This window comes from Spermophilus citellus, assembly GCF_964194105.1.
Source record: "Spermophilus citellus genome assembly, chromosome: 1".
In the NCBI taxonomy this organism is placed as follows: Eukaryota; Metazoa; Chordata; class Mammalia; order Rodentia; family Sciuridae; genus Spermophilus; species Spermophilus citellus.
In genome coordinates this window covers 229,690,072-229,706,951 of record NC_138182.1, presented here as the reverse complement: position 1 = coordinate 229,706,951, position 16,880 = coordinate 229,690,072, and the positions used below count along the sequence as shown (strand labels likewise).

The window sequence follows — 16,880 nt, the reverse complement described above, 5'->3', positions numbered from 1 at the left end:
TTTGACTCTGATTTGAAGCAAGGACCAGACAACATATTCAGGGTTCCCTATGCCCCCACAATTGGACTCCACATAGTAACACTCAGAGAGGAGGAAACTGAATGGAATGAGGGTATGGCTTGGGGCTGACCCTCTTCCAAACACCACAGAGTTCCTTTCTATACCTAGTCTCTATAACCTTTTTCCACTTTTTGAGGACTCTGGCTCTGAAATACAGCTTTGATATTAAATTACAGGTGTTGAACTACGTATGGGTTCCTTTTGGAGAAGGGCTTGGTATTTTTTGAATATTGAATTCATTGGTATCTGTTTGATGCTTAACAAAGGTTTGTTTGGATAAATTATAAATGAAAAAATGATACTTTATATATAAAGTCTTGTGGGATTATTAAAACAGTTGTTTATCTTTTCAGCAAACCATTCCTCAAGCATCAGCTGTAAAATACTCACGGACCGTTCATCCTGAAGGTGGTACCTCAGTTTCAAGATCTCTTGGAACCAGAACAACCCACACCCAGTCTCTCACAAGCATTCAGTCCATAAAAGTGGTTGACTAAAGTGAATATGTTCACAGCAAGGTCCTTTAATTCCTCTGGTAAAGACTGTACCAAGAGTTGGAAGTCTTTAGTTTTTAACTTTTCTGAATTGCTAGAACATCATGTTCATCTTTTCAAAATTATAGACTTTTTCAAGATATACCATCCTTTGTAACTATACTGTAGAAAGTATTTTAATGTTATTTTATTTAAGCAATTAAGTAAAACTTTTTTAAATTAAAAAAGAAACTTCATTTTTTAATATGTTCAGCCTGTCACTGATTACATCATCATTTCATCATTTTTTCTCTATATCATTTGTAAAACAAATAATTTCCAATGTTACTTAACTGTAATTTATATAAAACTTTGAGAAGGAACTTTACTATAAAACTAACAAAAACTAAGTTATTTTTACTTTTAAATTAAAAAGATTAAGACCAAGATTAATAATGGTGGTGTGACCCTGCTAGACATGGGCAGAAATTCTTCAGTGGTTGACCAACTTGAAGAAAACATCTGGGCAGAACTGATTTAAGAGAAAAAGACCTGGCTTCTCAATGGCTTTATTACTGGCTGTGTTATCTTGGGCTTGACACTTAATTTAAGTGAATCGAAGGATCCTCCTCTACCTACCCTACTTATTTCATTTCACACTTATATAGAGTACATAAAAATGGTTCTGAAGAGGCTGTCAAAAGCCCCAATTTCTGTATCTTTAACAGAAATGGATGGCTTAATAATCTGAAACCTCTTCTATTTTTGAACATGATCTAGTTATATTCTGTAACTTTATTATAGGAAATAGTTGCTGCCTCACACTCTTAAGAGGACATCAGAAACAAAACTGATATAGGCAAACAATTCCTATTTTCTAATGGAACACCGTAAGGCTTTTCTGAATTACAAGTATCAGGCTGTTTCTTAATATCTATTAGATATTTAAGCAACACTTGTTCTGGGTTCTGGCCTAACTCTTACTGCAAACAACTTTGCTCAGCATGGGCTTCAGCAGGCTATGTGAGCACAAAGCAGCAGCCCCTTATCTCGCACCCTTTGTTTTTTTAATTATTATTTTTATTTGTTCTACTTAGTTGTACATGACAGCAGAATGCATTTCAATTTATCATACACAAATGGAGTGCAACATTTCAATTCTCTGGTTATACACGATATAGAGATGCACCGTTTGTACAATCAGATATGTACCTAGGGTAATGATCGCACCCTTTTTGTGGACATGTCTTCCCCAGGGCTTCTCTGTTAACTCCCCGGATATCCAGGAGAGATAGAAGTTTCCTCTTATGCCATTCCTATGACCCACAAATCAAGTCTTCTTCTTTCCTCCTTGTATGAATTGTCCTAAGATGCACTAGTCCATTCCTTTTCTTGGAATAGAGTAACCTCAAGATCAAATAATTTGTGAAGCTTGATAAAAGGAGTAACCAATTTAGTAACACCTATCTTGACTCTCCTCCTTCCCCAGATCTTTTCCTCCACTCCTGCACCCCTAGATTGACACTCCTGTAAAAAGATGTTACACATAAACCTTGATCTTAAGCCCTACCTTCTGAGGAATTTAGACTGCAGCTAGGATGCTTTTCAGTATCCAATCCAAAGCCATAGGGACAAACTAAAGAAAATATTGATGAGTGTTATACTCAAGAATAATGGACAAAACCCAAAGACAGCATCATAGTGAATAAGGAAAAACTGAAAGTATTTCCTTTAAAATCCAGAACAAGACAAGGATATCTGCTCTCACCACTGCTATTCAATATATTACTAGAAATTCTAGCCAGAGCAATTAGGCAAGAGAAGGAAATTAAAATGATAAATATAGGAAGTGAAGAAGTTAAATTATGATTGTTTGCAAATGATATGATCCTACATTTATAAGATCAAAAAACTGCTAGAGCTAATAAATTTCACAAAGTAGCAAGTTTAAAAATTGACATACAAAATTCAATAGCTTTGCCATACACCCAAAATGAATCTGCTGAAAAAGAAATTAGGAAAACAATCCAATTTACAATAGCTCTTTTTAAAAAAAATGAAATCATTGAAGACCTCAGAAGATGAAAAGACTTCCCATATTCATGGGTAGGCAGGATTAATATTGTTAAAATGGTCACAAAAGGACTGTATAGAGTCAATGCAATATCCATCAAAATGCCAATATGTTCTTCACAGAACTAGGGGGAAGAAAGTCCTAAAATTCATTTGGAAAAAGAAAAATAAAAGACCCAGAATAGCTAAAGCAATTCTAAGCAAAAAAAAAAAAAAAAACCTGACTTTATACTAAAGAGCTATAGTACCGTGGCACTGGCATTAAAACCAGACACACAGACCTATGATACAGAATAGAAGACACAGACAAATCACAGATAATGGTCATCTGATCGTAGGCCAAGATTCCAAAATCACTGGGGAAAAGACAGCCTTTTTCACAATTGGTGCTGGGAAAACTGGTTATCCATATGTAGAAAAATGAGACATATTTCCCCATCCAAGGTAGAGTTATCTGTTCTTGAATGAAGTAATTCAGACTTGAGGATGGCACCAGAAGCTCTCAGAAATGACTATGTCCCAAATTAATGAGGGAATTAAAGTTCTGGACAGAGAATACTTCCAATATAGCCTTTGAATCACCTCTTTAAAATCATAGCCTCTGGGACAGGAATCTCTTGTGATTCTCCTTTGCTAGGAAAGAAATAAAACTTCTTTTTTCTTTTTTCTCAAAATTAAAAAAAAAAAGAAGGAAAGAAAAGCAAAAGAAGGTCAGGGGCATATGTTTTCTCTCATTTGGAAGCTTGAGAGGAAAAAGGAAAATAAAATTATGGGGTGGGGCATCTCATGAAAATTGCAGGAAGATCAGTGGAGTAGAAGAACAGAATGCAAGGTGAAGGGCGCACCAGGGAGGAAATAGTGGGGAATGATATGGGCCAAATTATATTGTTATATTGTGGACAGGTACAAATATGTACAATATATCCCACCATTATGTACAACTATAATGAACCAATAAAAAATACGGAAAAAAAAGAATTGTAACTATCTGTTTAAATTTATCTAAGCTCTAGAAGTTTTTGTATGTTATCTAAAGCACCAAGCAATTAATTTTGGCCTAAGTAAACAAATTCAACAATAAAGCTTTTTATACAACAAGAATATATATTTGTTTATTTTTACTGAAACAGGTTACTCAAGTTTGTGGGGAGGAATGGCAGTGAGGTCAGTGGAAGCTGGTCATAGTTTTAAAAACAGATGGAGACAAGACTTTTCACTCAATACCTTTAAAAAATTTTTTTTGAGATCATGTAAATATATTACCAGTTTTGAACATTTACAGCATTAAGTGAACCATCTATAATCAGAATGAGACAAAGATGTAAAAATATATATATAAATTCATGATAGAATAATCGTATGCAAACATTCATGATTTATTACCTATCTTGTAGATTTAGAGTCAGAACTTGAGAATGGAGGACCTTAAATGATAATGAGTAGGGGAACATAAACTGGTACAAACTGATACCTGATTTCACATTTATTTCATACCTTTCTTAGACTACAAAAAAATAATGTGTGTTCATTGTGGAAATAAAATGGAATATACCAAAAATACAAAGGAAATAAAAATCACTTACAGTTACATCATCAAGAAATGAAAAACTATATTTGTGTATATATTTCTGGTCTTTTCTAAGAAATCTATTACATGTATGTGATTTAATGCCACCAGTGACAATATTTCCAAACCCTTACTGAAGTAACAGTTCATGATTTCTATGCAATGGTCAGATGGTCCAGCATTTCACAGGATTCTGCCTTCTTCTCCCCAACCCTATGGAATAAGACATTTCCCACTTTATAGAAAAGAAAAGTGAAGATCTGAGAACTTAAATAATATTAACATGTCCAAGGCTCACAGCTAATAAGTGGCAAAACCCATTTCAAAACTATCTCTATTCTAAAACCTTTGGTTTTTCCATATGTCACCATGCTGCTCTCACTATCAGACTTTTTAAAACATGAGGTACAAAAATACTCTTCTAGATCATGCCATTACAGGTGTTGAATCAAATGACAAAAGTGGGAAAGACACAACTTGCTTTAAGCAAAAGCCAAAAAGAATAAGTAACCTCTCCATGGTACGAAAGTCTAACAGTATTACTCTTTTCCCATTTGCTAGCAGGTCCTGTCACCACCATCTTCATAGTTAAGAGGAAAATCAAACTGCTGGAAGAAATAAGAAACTGCATTTAAAAGAAGCAAATGCCGAGGAAGAAGTCCCTTTAAAAAAATTTCTTTAGGCTTTTATGAAACTGTACACTTCTTGGAGCTTGAGTCAGTTTTGCTTTTGAATTGACGAATCTTTTCTGGAAAACATAGGGTAACATTAATGATTAATAGCTAACATTTTGTAAGCACTTATAATAGACCGATCATGATTACTCATTTAATCCCACAACAGCCCTCTGAAGTGGATGTTTTTATTTCCCTCCCTAGTTAATCAATGGGAACGCTGGCACAGTGAGGTCATAGAATTTGATCAAGGTCATATAGTATGTGTTGGAGTGCAGGGGTGAACCCATGCAGTCTTGCTTCAGAGCACAGACCCTTCACCACTTCCATGGTCTTCCCTGAAAGTTCTTATGAACACTTTCATAGGAAAGATTAAACTTAAAGTCCAGGGGGGACCCTAATGTTATGAGGGAAATGTCCTGGAAGGTAGGTATCAATCATCCACACACTCCTCCTGTAACCTTACACTCCTGGAAACAATACTGAGTGGGTGCTCTGATTCACTCATCTATGTTCTCAGCTCCGGGTGAAACTGTTTCAATGAAAACAAGGGCAGACGCCCCTGTACTTTGCTTCAATGGTTGCTATTACATGAGAGTTATTACCTAATTTATTAAGTTTTCAAAATATCTTCCCTGACAGTAGGATCAGTGATGCTGCAGAGTGATTTTTTAGCAATATCCTAAGCAGGCATAGTAATAACCTGTCTGTTGTTTTTTCTCTAGAGATAACATTTTCAAATACAATAACTGGCAGAGCTTCCCAATAGGAGCAAAATGGCACGTTGAGAAAGACAACTCTTGGATGAGGAGAACCATTCTATAAAGATAGGAGATTGTTTAGCATTTCTGGCCTATTCCTCCTACACACACACACACACACACACACACACACACACCACAAATAAAAAAAACTTCCATACTTTTCCGAATGCCCAGCATAGGGCTGGCACTGAGCATCATGTGGCTAAAATGTGAAGAGGATTGACTGGGTGCCTCACAGAAGCAGAAGTCCCTCCCTCAGCTCCATATTTTGGGTGAGCCACAACTGACACCAGCTGAGACTGCTGCTCTTCAGGGTGGGATTTCTGTTCACTGTCTCCTGTCATTGAAGGGTGGAGTTTCTGCTCATGAAAAACTATAACTCACCAGCTAGTTCTGGGAAACCGGCACGTACCAGCTCTTCATACAGGTGCTTGGCAGGATCGAGCTGTGTCATCAGGACCCCATGCAACCAGATGAGCAGAGCCCTGTGGCCATGCTCACGGAAGCTTTCGTTTCCTGCACCAAGCACAAGAGGTTCAAGGTGACACATCACCAACTGATGTGTCATTCAATTGTGATCTCAGTTCTAACTAAATGTTCTGTGGTCACACATCCATTCCTTTTCTGAGAGCTGCCAGTTCAAAAGCCCAGTGATGGGAGGAAGCCTGTCTAGTTCCTCTCAACAGTGTGTATTATGACCAGTGTTCCCATCCACTTCAGCCCTGGCCAGGCAACTGCTGTGCTGGCACATACACAAAGGATTGAACAGCTATAGTGCCTGCCTGGCGGCAAAGTCAATCTTAATGAAATGTGGAGCTTTGAGGTAGTGCGTCTCAGACTTCAAGTGCATACTGCACTGGGGCATCTTGTTAAAATGCAGATTCTAATCCAGTATGTCTGCGCTGAGAATCTGCATGTCTGACAAGCTCCCAGATGTTGCTGCTGCTGTTGCTGCTGGTGATCTATAAATCGCTCTCCAAGCAGCATGTACCATACCACCACTCCAATTTCAAGAACAGGGCCCTGATACGAGTCTGCAACTTCCTGGGTCAGGATTATTCACTTGGTAAATACTCCCTGAATAATTAACCCCTGAAAGATGCTGGGATGTTGAGATGCTAGATGAGATGTAATGCAGAAACCTCTGTCACTCTCAACAAGAATTCATAGTCGCAGACACATAACAGACTCCCTTGCAGAAGCAGACAGATTTCACAAAAGGGAGGGCCTGAGCTGTAGGAGTGAGGAGAAAGTTCACTGTTCACAGTAGAGGGGCAGGCATTTGGGGAAGAGGAAACTGCATGCATGAAGAATATGCTCCTGGGAAGACAAACACTCTATTCCTTTCTTAGTCTTGTTCTTGACAAACTTTTCTTCAGTGCCATTTGATATGTCCCTCTCTGCCTCAAAGGTCCACAAACTCCCCAGTCAATGCCAGTAGCCTTAGCGTGAATTACCATATGTAATTATTGTAAATGTTAATGTTATTGGGTCAACAAGATTATAAACTCTATCCCACATGCACAAGGCTTACTATTCCTTGCTTGGTGGAGACATATACATTTCAGGTACTCCATAAAGATTTTGTTTTCTGTTTTTCAGTCCTGAGGTTTGATTCCAAGGGCCTCACATATGCTAGGCAAGTGCTCTACCACTAAGTTATACCCCCAGCCTTTCCATAAAGATCTGACTTAAACACTTTTAAAATCCCCTTTATTCTACAGGCAAGTGCTTTTTTTTAAAAAAAAAAATGTTTATCTTGTTTGTTTATTTTTATGTGGTGCTGAGGATTGAACTCAATTCCTCACATGTGTGAGGCAAGTGCTCTGCCACTGAGCCACAACCCCAGCCCAGACAAGTATCTTTTTTTTTAAACTGGGAATTTAACCCAGAGGTACTTTACCACTGAGCCACATCCCCAATCCTTCTTATTTTTTATTATTTTGAGACAGGTATCACTAATTTACTTACAGCCTCACTAAATTGTTGAGACTGATCTCAAACTTGTGATCCTCCTGCCTCAGCCTCCCAAGCCACTATGATTACAAATGTGTACTACCACATTCAGCTCAGGCAAGAATTCTTAATATACACCATGTTTTCAAGTCATTTAAGTTAGAGAGATTTTCAAATTCAGCTCAAATATCTCACAGCTGTCATAGAACATTATCTGCCTAATTAGCCAAAATATTAACACAGTGACAAAAAGAAATCTTTTCAGAAACAAGTCAATATTCCATGTTTCTAATACATTATATTCCACTTGTTCATATGAAAATGTATGCTTAGAATCAGCAATAAAGAGGTGCATAATTTGCTTGTATGTAGTATAAGTAGACTACACTCATGGAGCTGGGGTTCTACCATTTAATTCTCAGGAATAACTAAGGCAAATCAACCTCTGAATGAGGGCACCTTCCCACCTCAGAATATCCTTGTAAGGGGAATACTCTGAATAGGAAGCTTTGCAAGGAAAAAAAAAAAAGTAACAAAATTGAATAATGCAAAGCAAATTGTTCTGTATTTCCCAGGTTTGGGTCAAGTCATAAAAAAGCAAAGCTAAGGAATCCAGCTGAGCTAACCTCACTAATCCTGACAGCTTAAGTCTGACTGAAATGATTTCACTGTTTGGAATCATCTAACCAATGGAACCCTCTGAGTCTGTGTCTGTCATGGGATAGCCACATCTTCCCCAAGGCCATGTCCTCTTTCCCCTTGACCTGGTTGAAGGGATTCCCTCGTAGAGTATAAGTCCCAAACAGTGAGCCACTCAACTCATTCACCCCAGTACAATCTGAAGGGACACCAGAAATTAGACTGGCTTCCCAATGGCATAGCACCTGTTAGACCCTTGTTTTCTTTGTGTCTATTCAGTTGGGAACATTAATTTCTTTATAGGCTAATGACCACCTTTTCAATATGGCTCAACTAAACTAGTTATCTTTTGAAAATTTCAGTTTACTGCAGATTCCCAAGTGTTAGCTTTCTGCAAAGTTTCCAGTCACTTCCATGGACATAAGTCATCTGTTACTCCCCAGGAGCCCCTGGACTCTGCTCTTCCAGGCACTTACTTGGAAGATCCAATAGCAGGAAGGACTGCTGCTCCTAACACTGCATGTCTCCTGCCCACGTCATCTAGTGCACACTCACCTGACCACTGTTCCTCTATGGCTCTGATCTGGTCATCTGTAAAGTTCCAGAAGTGAGCTAGCCTCTGCCACTCATTGGTTTTCAGCTGACGGTAAGCCAGGTTCCAGAGGAGTGTGCGAATGTGCCTTGTCTCCAGACTGTGGTCTTGCTTGAATGTCAGAGTAAAGCCTGCTAGTGGCTCCCTGATGCTCTCAGGATGCTCCTACATTCAAAAATAATTGTACCTGATTATTCCAGACATGCCCACATATTGCCTCATTTCAGAATGTATGTATGTTTTAGATTAAAAATCGGTAAGGTGTAACCAAGACTATGTTTTCAATGTCATCTGTGACTGGGTCATTTTTTGCCACCCAAGATGGAGAAAAAAATGTCTGCAATAAAAAGCTTGAGTACCATCTGTCTGAAAAGAAAGCATGAGGGATTTTGCAATCTTGTGTCTTGTGCTGCTGTTATTTGCCCACCCCAAAAGAGAACAGAGGGGATATTCTGGCAAAGAGAATGTCACAACAAACATATTGTTAATGGTCTTACTTTCAACCCACACCCCCCTTTCTTCTTTTGGATATTTGACATTCTCATATTAAAGCTTCAGTGGAACCTAGATTGAGCCCCATAGCTGGTCCCTGGATTCATCCTGTTCTCTGATGAGTCTGAGGAGAAAGACTAAGAGCCTAACTCAGGGAAAGGATAGGAAAAGAGATGGCTGAGAGAGAGATAGAGTGGATATCTTTGTGTTGTAAGCCACTGCAGTCATACTCAGCCCAACAGCACTGTGCCTAGATTGGTACATTGTTCTCTGACTTTTTCAAAGTTTCCTTTTGTCCCTTCTGCAGAATCAAGCCAAAAACATTGGAGAATTTCTCAAAGAAAAGCAGGTGTCAAGGCTTCCTAGAACTGCATGTCGTGCACATGCCAACAGGGCTCCAGATAATCCCACTACAGAAGGTTGCAAATCAGTTAAGGACTTGTGAGCCAGCCCCCCAAGAGGCTTGGGATTTCCTATCTAATCCCTCTTTTTTCTTGTATAGTGTCTCTATTTTTGTCTTTCACTTAAATAAAATCTCGGACTATTCCCCAAAGACCTAAAAAGAGCGTACTATAGGGATACAGCTACATCGATGTTCACAGCAGCACAATTCACAATAGCTAGACTATGGAACCAACCTAGATGTCCTTCAATAGATGAATGAATAAAAAAATGTGGCATTTATACATAATGGAATATTACTCAGCACTAAAAAATAACAAAATCATGGCATTTGCAGGGAAATGGATGGCATTAGAGCAGATTATGCTAAGTGAAGCTAACCAATCCTTAAAAAACAAATTCCGAATGTCTTCTTTGATACAAGGACGGCAACTCAAAACAGAGCAGGGAGGAAGAGCATGAGAAGAAAATTACCATTAAACAGGGACGAGAGGTGGGAGGGAATGGGAGGGAGAAGGGGAATTGCATGGAAATGGAAGAAGACCCTCAGGGTTATACAAAATTACATATAAGAGGATGTGAGGGGAAAGGGGGAAAAAACAAGAGAAAGAAATGAATTACAGTAGATGGGGTAGAGAGAGAAGAGGGAGGGGAGGGGAGGGGAGGGGGGATAGGAAGGGGATAGGAAGGGGATAGGAAAGGCAGCAAAATATAACAGACACTAGTATGGCAGTATGTATAAATGTGGATGTGTAACCGATGTGATTCTTCAATCTGTACACGTGGTAAAAATGGGAGTTCATAACCCACTTGAATCAAATGTATGAAATATGATATGTCAAGAGCATTGTAGTGTTTTGAACAACCAATAAAAAAAAGTAAATCTCAAAGTAAAATCAAGTGTCAAGGCTTCAAGATATCTGAAGAACAAGATGGAAGTTAATGCTGGAGCAGAAAATGTACAAAAAGGATATGGGACCCAAATTTTCAACACCTACGAGAAAAAAAAATTGGTGGAGCTTGCTTCTCAGCCCTCGTCATGCACCCTTCAGGGAATCAAAAATTTCCTCCAGGAAATTCTACCAACTCCTACAAAATGTAGCTAAGGAGAAGGGCAAGACCTTTTTTAGGGTCTATTCTTTGGTTTGAATCTCTGCAGCTTCCTCGATCCTAATAAATCTTAAATTTGGTCTTTTTGTGCTATCCCACAATTCTTGGAGGTTATGTTCTTGGTTTCTTACCATCTTCATTGTGGGGTCAACTTTATTTTCAAGATTATGTATTTTTGTCTTCACTGTCTGAGGTTCTTTTTTCCATGTGGTCTAGTCTGTTGGTAATGCTTTCTATTGAATTTTTAATTTGGTTTACTATTTTCTTCATTTCAAGAATTTCTGTTTGTTTGGTTTTTTAGAATCTCTATCTCTTTCTTGAAGTAATCTTTTGTTGCCTGTATTTGTTCTCTTATCTCTTTATTGGCCTGATCAATTGTTGCCTTTATTTGTTCTCTTATGTCATTCTTTAATTCACAGATCATTTTAATTACGTACATTTCTTCTACTGTGCTGTGAATTCTATAGTTGAATCATCTTGGTTTGTTTGGGGAACTTTCTTCCCTTGTCTTTTCATGCTTCCTGTGTGTCTTCCCCTCTAGCAGTGTGGATCCAAGATGTTACAATTTCTGCCCTATAATCTTTTAGTGTCCCTTCAGGTTACTGATGTCTCGTCTTCATGTTGGGCTTCCAGTTCCCAACCCGTGACCCAAGATCGAAGCTGCTGCAAGCTAAATAGTGACAGCAGCAGCAGAGGTAACCTGAGATGCTGGTAGAGGTGTCCCGAGATGAAGGCAACCACTTTCAGTGTTGGGGCTGAAAGGGAGGGCTGTCAGATGGCGTTGGACGACCTGTTGGGAGATGCAATGCTGTGACACATGATGATGCAGCAGGAAGCTGCCTCTAGGCCCTGTCAGCACATGGGCAGGGCTATGGTGATAGCTGCAGTGTTCCAAGATGGAGGCCAGCAGGCGGGGTGGACAACAGTCTTGGTAAACTGGGAACCTCAGTGAGGGCTCCACCACAGTTCAGTGGGGCTATCCTGGGTCTGTCTGGGCTCCACAGGGGTCCGCAGACCTGACCTGGGCCTGCCTGGACTCCTTACCACTGGGTGGTCCTGTCCTGGGCCTTCCTGGGCTCCACTGGGATCAGCAGGGCTGTCCTGGACCTAGGCTTGGACCTGGGCTGGTACAGGGAAGGGGTGGAGGAGGGGACTGACCTGGGCCTGCCTGGGCTCCACTGGGATCAGCAGGGCTGTCCTGGGCCTAGGCCTGGACCTGGACTGAGACAGGGACGGGGTAGAGGTGGGGGCTGACCTGGGCCTGCCTGGGCTCCACGCAGATCAGCTGGACTTGGGGTCTATACTTTGTATACAGAAGTTGGAATAGGAATAGAGATATGAATTACCCAACTATTGTTTAAGAGGCTAAGAATGCAAGATCTTCTCTAGCCTCACCTGAGCTTTATTTTCACAGTGCCTAGCTTTCAGGAATCCTAAGAGATAAGGCTGAGGGTGAGAAAATCCAATAAACTTGGGAACTGTAGGTACTTCACCTCATTCCATGTACTGAAACAATGATGAGCCTACCAACATCACAACTCCAAACGACCAAGGTGAAAAGAAGAGGGCAGAATGATTTTGTATTTACCTTTGCATTACAGCATTCATAGGAGCAGGGTGGATACTAGGGATCAAACCTGTGGCCTTATGCATGCTAGGCAAGCATGCTACCACTGAGCTGCATCACCAGTCATGTATTTTATGAAAATTTAGAGAAACTTGCATGTTTCATGTATACCAGGATCAAACCTCCATAAGAAAGAGCACAGGATTTGGAAAGCCCCGGTCATTTCCAACAGTTAGTAAAAGCATTAAATAGACAAAAGTATCTGCCAAAGCACTAAACTATTTGCAATAGTAACACAAGCCAAATCAGTAGAGATTAAAATAACACTAGCCACATTTTAGGAGGCTCCCTTTTGCCTCTGAATCATTGAATTTAATGATAGATGATTTAAGCTGGGCACGGTGGTGCACACCAGTAATCCCAGCAGCTCAGGAGGCTGAGGCAGGAGGATCCAGAGTTCAAAGCCAGGGAGACACTAAGCAAGTCAGTGAGACCCTGTCTCTAAATAAAATACAAAACAGGGCTGAGGATGGGGCTCAGTGGTTGAGTGCCTCTGAGTTCAATCCCTGGTACCACCTCCCCCCAAAAAAAATGATGGATGATTTAATGATGGTTAAATTGCTATATAAATAGATAATAAATATGAGAGGAAATTAAATCACATCTTTAATCCTTTTATTAGAAAACATTTCATATGAGTCCAGAATACAAATTTGATGAACAAAGATTTAAAATAATAATAAATTCATTTGGTTTTAAAAAATTAAGGCTATATATTAAAAAACAAGTCTCAAGTCTTCCTCCCACCTTAGACCTCAGAATCCCAGCTGTCATCAAGATTGATAACTCTTGCTGGGGCAGTGATGCATGCCTATAATCCCAGGAAATCAGGACCCTGAAGCAAGAGAATTGCAAGTCTAAGGCCAACCTCAGCACTTAGTCTCAAAATAAAAAGGGATGGGGTGCTGGCGTTGTGGCTCACTGGTAGAGCACTTGCCTACCCTGTGTGAGGCACTGGGTTTGATTCTCAGCACCACCTATAAATAGATTAATTAATTAATTAAAGGTCCATTGACAACTAAAAAAAAGCTAGAGTGGGGGTTGGGGATTTGGCTCAGTGATAAAGTGCCTCTTGGTTCAATCCCAGTATCAAGAAAAAAAAATATTAATAACTTACCATTTCTGGGACCCTCCTTCAGCTATATTTATAAATTACATATGGTTTTCAAAGTTTCTCTCTTGTATCTTAAAGATTTGTTGGGAAAAAGAGCTTATTCGTTTGGTGGAAAAATAATTTATACTCATCTAGCCACCAAGAATCTAAAGACATTATCAGGCATTAAAAAATAGAACAAATGACTATATCTATTTTCAAAGAAAATGTGGAAGCAACAATATCTTTTCTTCCACCCTGCCAGTTCTGGGTATCCAACCTACATGCTAGGTAAGCAGTCTATGTCTGAGCTATATCCCTGGCCCTGGAAGCAATGATTTATAATACTTTAACATTTTTTTTAATTTTTAGTTATAGACGACATAATACCTTTATTTTACTTACTTATTTATTTATTTTTATGTGATGCTGAGGATGGAATCCAATGCCTCGCCCACATGAGGCAGGTGCTCTGCCACTGAGCCACAACCCCAGTCTCTGGAAGCAATGATTTAAAGAGCAAGATAAAAGGTGGAAATTTGTGAAGTTGTCCTCAGTAAAATAGGAAATTTGAGAAAATGAGCTTAAAAGGAAAAAGGGCAAGGAGGAGGAGGAGGAAAAACAATAGAAATAGAAGAGGAAGGAGAACAACAATAGAAATAGGATATTAAACAGGGAGTTCTATTTGTTAAAACATTTTTTTAGTCACTTTACAGGTATTACGGTTTGGATTTAAAATGTCCCCTAAAAGCTAATGTGTTGAAAACATGGTCCCCAATACCCCAAAGTTCAGAGGTGAGGCTTTTAGGCAATGATTGGATCATGAGGGCTTAGACCTAATCAGTGGAATAATCCATTTGATGGATTAATCCATTAATAACTAGATGGACTACTGGGAGGTAGGACCTAGTTGGAGAAATCAGGTCACTGGGGGCATGCCCTAGGTTTATTTTATCCTCAACTCTCTCCTTTGCCCCTGTCTTTCTCTCTTTCTCCCCCTCCCCACTCCCCACCTCTCGGCTTACCAACTACCATGAACTGAGCACTTTTCCTCTGCCATGTCTTTCCACCGTGTTTCTACCTTGGAATAGCCGACCATGGACTAAATCCTTTGAAACCATGAGCCAAAATAAACCTTTCCTCCTTTAAGTTGTTCTTGTCAGGCATTCTGGTCGCAACAACAAAAAGCTGACTGACACAACAGGCAAAACATATAGGCGAGAAAAGTTGCAAGGACCATGGCCTTTAAAGGGATCCAGACACAGTCAAGTACTGCATGACATATATATACAATGACATACACAATGACATATAGACTGACAATAGCTACACCATGGCATACAGGTGTGGTGGGGTAAACCATCTAGGTTTGTGTAAGTACACTCTAAGAGGTTCACACAATGATCAAATTGCTAATGACACACTTCTCAGGAAGTGTCCTAATCCTTGCAATACATAACGGCATATCCCAACTACTGAGCTGATTAAAAAGGACTGTGAGAGAGTAGACAATAAATATTTTTCCCTTTAAGGATTTAAGGCATTTTTCCCAGGATGGGCCGAATGGACAGCAATCCAGGTGTGTGGCTCCTCCAGGGGAGACACCTACATGATGAGAACCCGAATTCTGCGGTAACATTGGAGTGTGGTAGCCATGCAGCCTCAGCTGGAAATGATGTATCACTAGAAATTGAGGCTGGTATCTGATAATGAAATCCTGCCTGAAGGTATAGACTTGAATCTTGGAGGAGAGGACAGTCTGTGGAGAAGCTGCACAAGTGACAGACATCAGAGCAAATAAAAATGAAAGAAAGGAAAAAGGTGAGTTAGAGACAAGTTTTTTTATGTTCTCAGATGAATAAGGTTCTGTGACTGTCTCAGAATACTTGAGTGGTGGAGAGCCAGTAGAGGGTGCATTGAAAATTACAGAGCCATAAATAGGAACCTTTTAACCAGCCATTAGAGTCTCCTGTAACAGAATATGGCCAGAGACCAGAGAACAGAGGCACAGCCAGGGAGTCACCCATTAGGGACTTATCCACTGTACCCATTAGAGCCAGCAATAATGAGGCGGCCCAGCTCACTGAACTCCCTCTACTGCTGATGCTGGCAAAGGAAAAGGAGAGGGAGCAGGCAGCTGTTCATTCTGTGAATGAGGGCAGCACAGGACAAAAGGGAAAATTATAATTATAGTGGCAAGGGCTTCTAGAGCAGAAACACTGCCCAATAAGACAGGGGTTGCTGGAAGACCCTCCTGCTCTGCTGATGTTGCCTTACCTCTCTCCAGGCATAGTATCTCTCTGCTTTAATAAGCATGTCCACAACAAGGCTGTGGTTGCTCCGAGATGCCACAGCCAGCGCAGTCTTTCCTTGCTGAAAGTTAAAAGAGAAAAGTAAGGGTCAGGTGCTATCACCTAGTAGTTAGGAGCTCTAGCTTTGGAACAAGGGACCTAGGTTCAGATCTGATCCTACCACTTCCTAGTTGGGTGAACTTTAGCCGTCCTTGGCTTCTTGGGGCTCCATAATTACACCAAGGTGTAGTGGTGAGGATAATGTATAATGCATATAAAGTACTTAGACCATGTGCCACCCCTAACCTCCCTTGCAGTTAGGTAAGTGACCCACATTCTGGCCAATGGAATGTAAATGGAAGGGCATAGGCAATTTATGAGAAACATCTTTTTTTTTTTTTGTACCAGGAGTTGAACCCAGGAGTACTTTACCACTGAGCCACATCCCCATCCTTTCTTATTTTTGATACAGGACCTACTAAATTTCTGAGGCTGGATTTGAAATTTTGATCCCCCAGCCTCCTGAGTCACTGGGAATATAGGCATACACCACCATGACTGGCTATGGAAAGTATTTTTAAAGAGAGATGTCATTGTCCTTCCACTCCATCTCTTCCTGAATGGAATGCTGACATGATGGCAGGAGTTTGAAGTGGAAGTGTCAAAATATGACTTCCACTTCCTTCTCTGAAGTGGGAGCCATGTTTTGAGGAGGGCAGAGTAATAAGACAGAAAAGAGCTGCATCTTATTAAGAACAATATCAATAACACAACACAACTAAAATTCAGTTCACTGGACTCATGGCTAGAATTTTTATTTTCTATTATAGCACACTGCCTCTAACAAAAAGGGTGAGGTATCACCACCCTAACAAAATGGAATGAGCAAAAGGGACTGTCCTGGACATCATGTGGAGCGTGTTCTTCTTGGAGCCCATATGGTATCATATACAAATTACAAAAAGGTGCTCCTTTCTCAGGATGAATATAGCTCAAAGCCAGGGTAACAGCTTTGCAAACAGCATCTCTTAGATTTTATTCAGTGCACAACTTCTACAGCTATACAT

The 16,880-nt window shown here is 40.0% G+C and overlaps 2 protein-coding genes across 7 annotated transcripts in view; one reads left to right on the top strand and one right to left on the bottom strand.

The window, feature by feature from the left end:
- Positions 1-2,466, top strand: part of POC5 (POC5 centriolar protein) — a 49,360-nt gene extending 46,894 nt beyond the window's left edge. For all 6 annotated transcript variants that reach the window (XM_081295439.1, XM_081295437.1, XM_081295435.1 and 3 more), the window contains one exon: positions 414-2,466. In XM_081295439.1, coding sequence (XP_081151565.1) covers positions 414-557 — 144 coding nt within the window. In that variant the 3' untranslated portion in view covers positions 558-2,466. The remainder of the gene's footprint in view (positions 1-413) is intronic.
- Positions 2,467-2,607: 141 nt separating this feature from the next.
- ANKDD1B (ankyrin repeat and death domain containing 1B) overlaps positions 2,608-16,880 on the bottom strand; it is a 79,724-nt gene continuing 65,451 nt past the window's right edge. Inside the window, exons 12-15 of the mRNA XM_081295491.1 lie at positions 15,800-15,895; positions 8,762-8,963; positions 5,996-6,127; positions 2,608-4,921 (exon numbers count right to left, since the gene is read on the bottom strand). Coding sequence (XP_081151617.1) covers positions 4,860-4,921; positions 5,996-6,127; positions 8,762-8,963; positions 15,800-15,895 — 492 coding nt within the window. The 3' untranslated portion in view covers positions 2,608-4,859. The remainder of the gene's footprint in view (positions 4,922-5,995; positions 6,128-8,761; positions 8,964-15,799; positions 15,896-16,880) is intronic.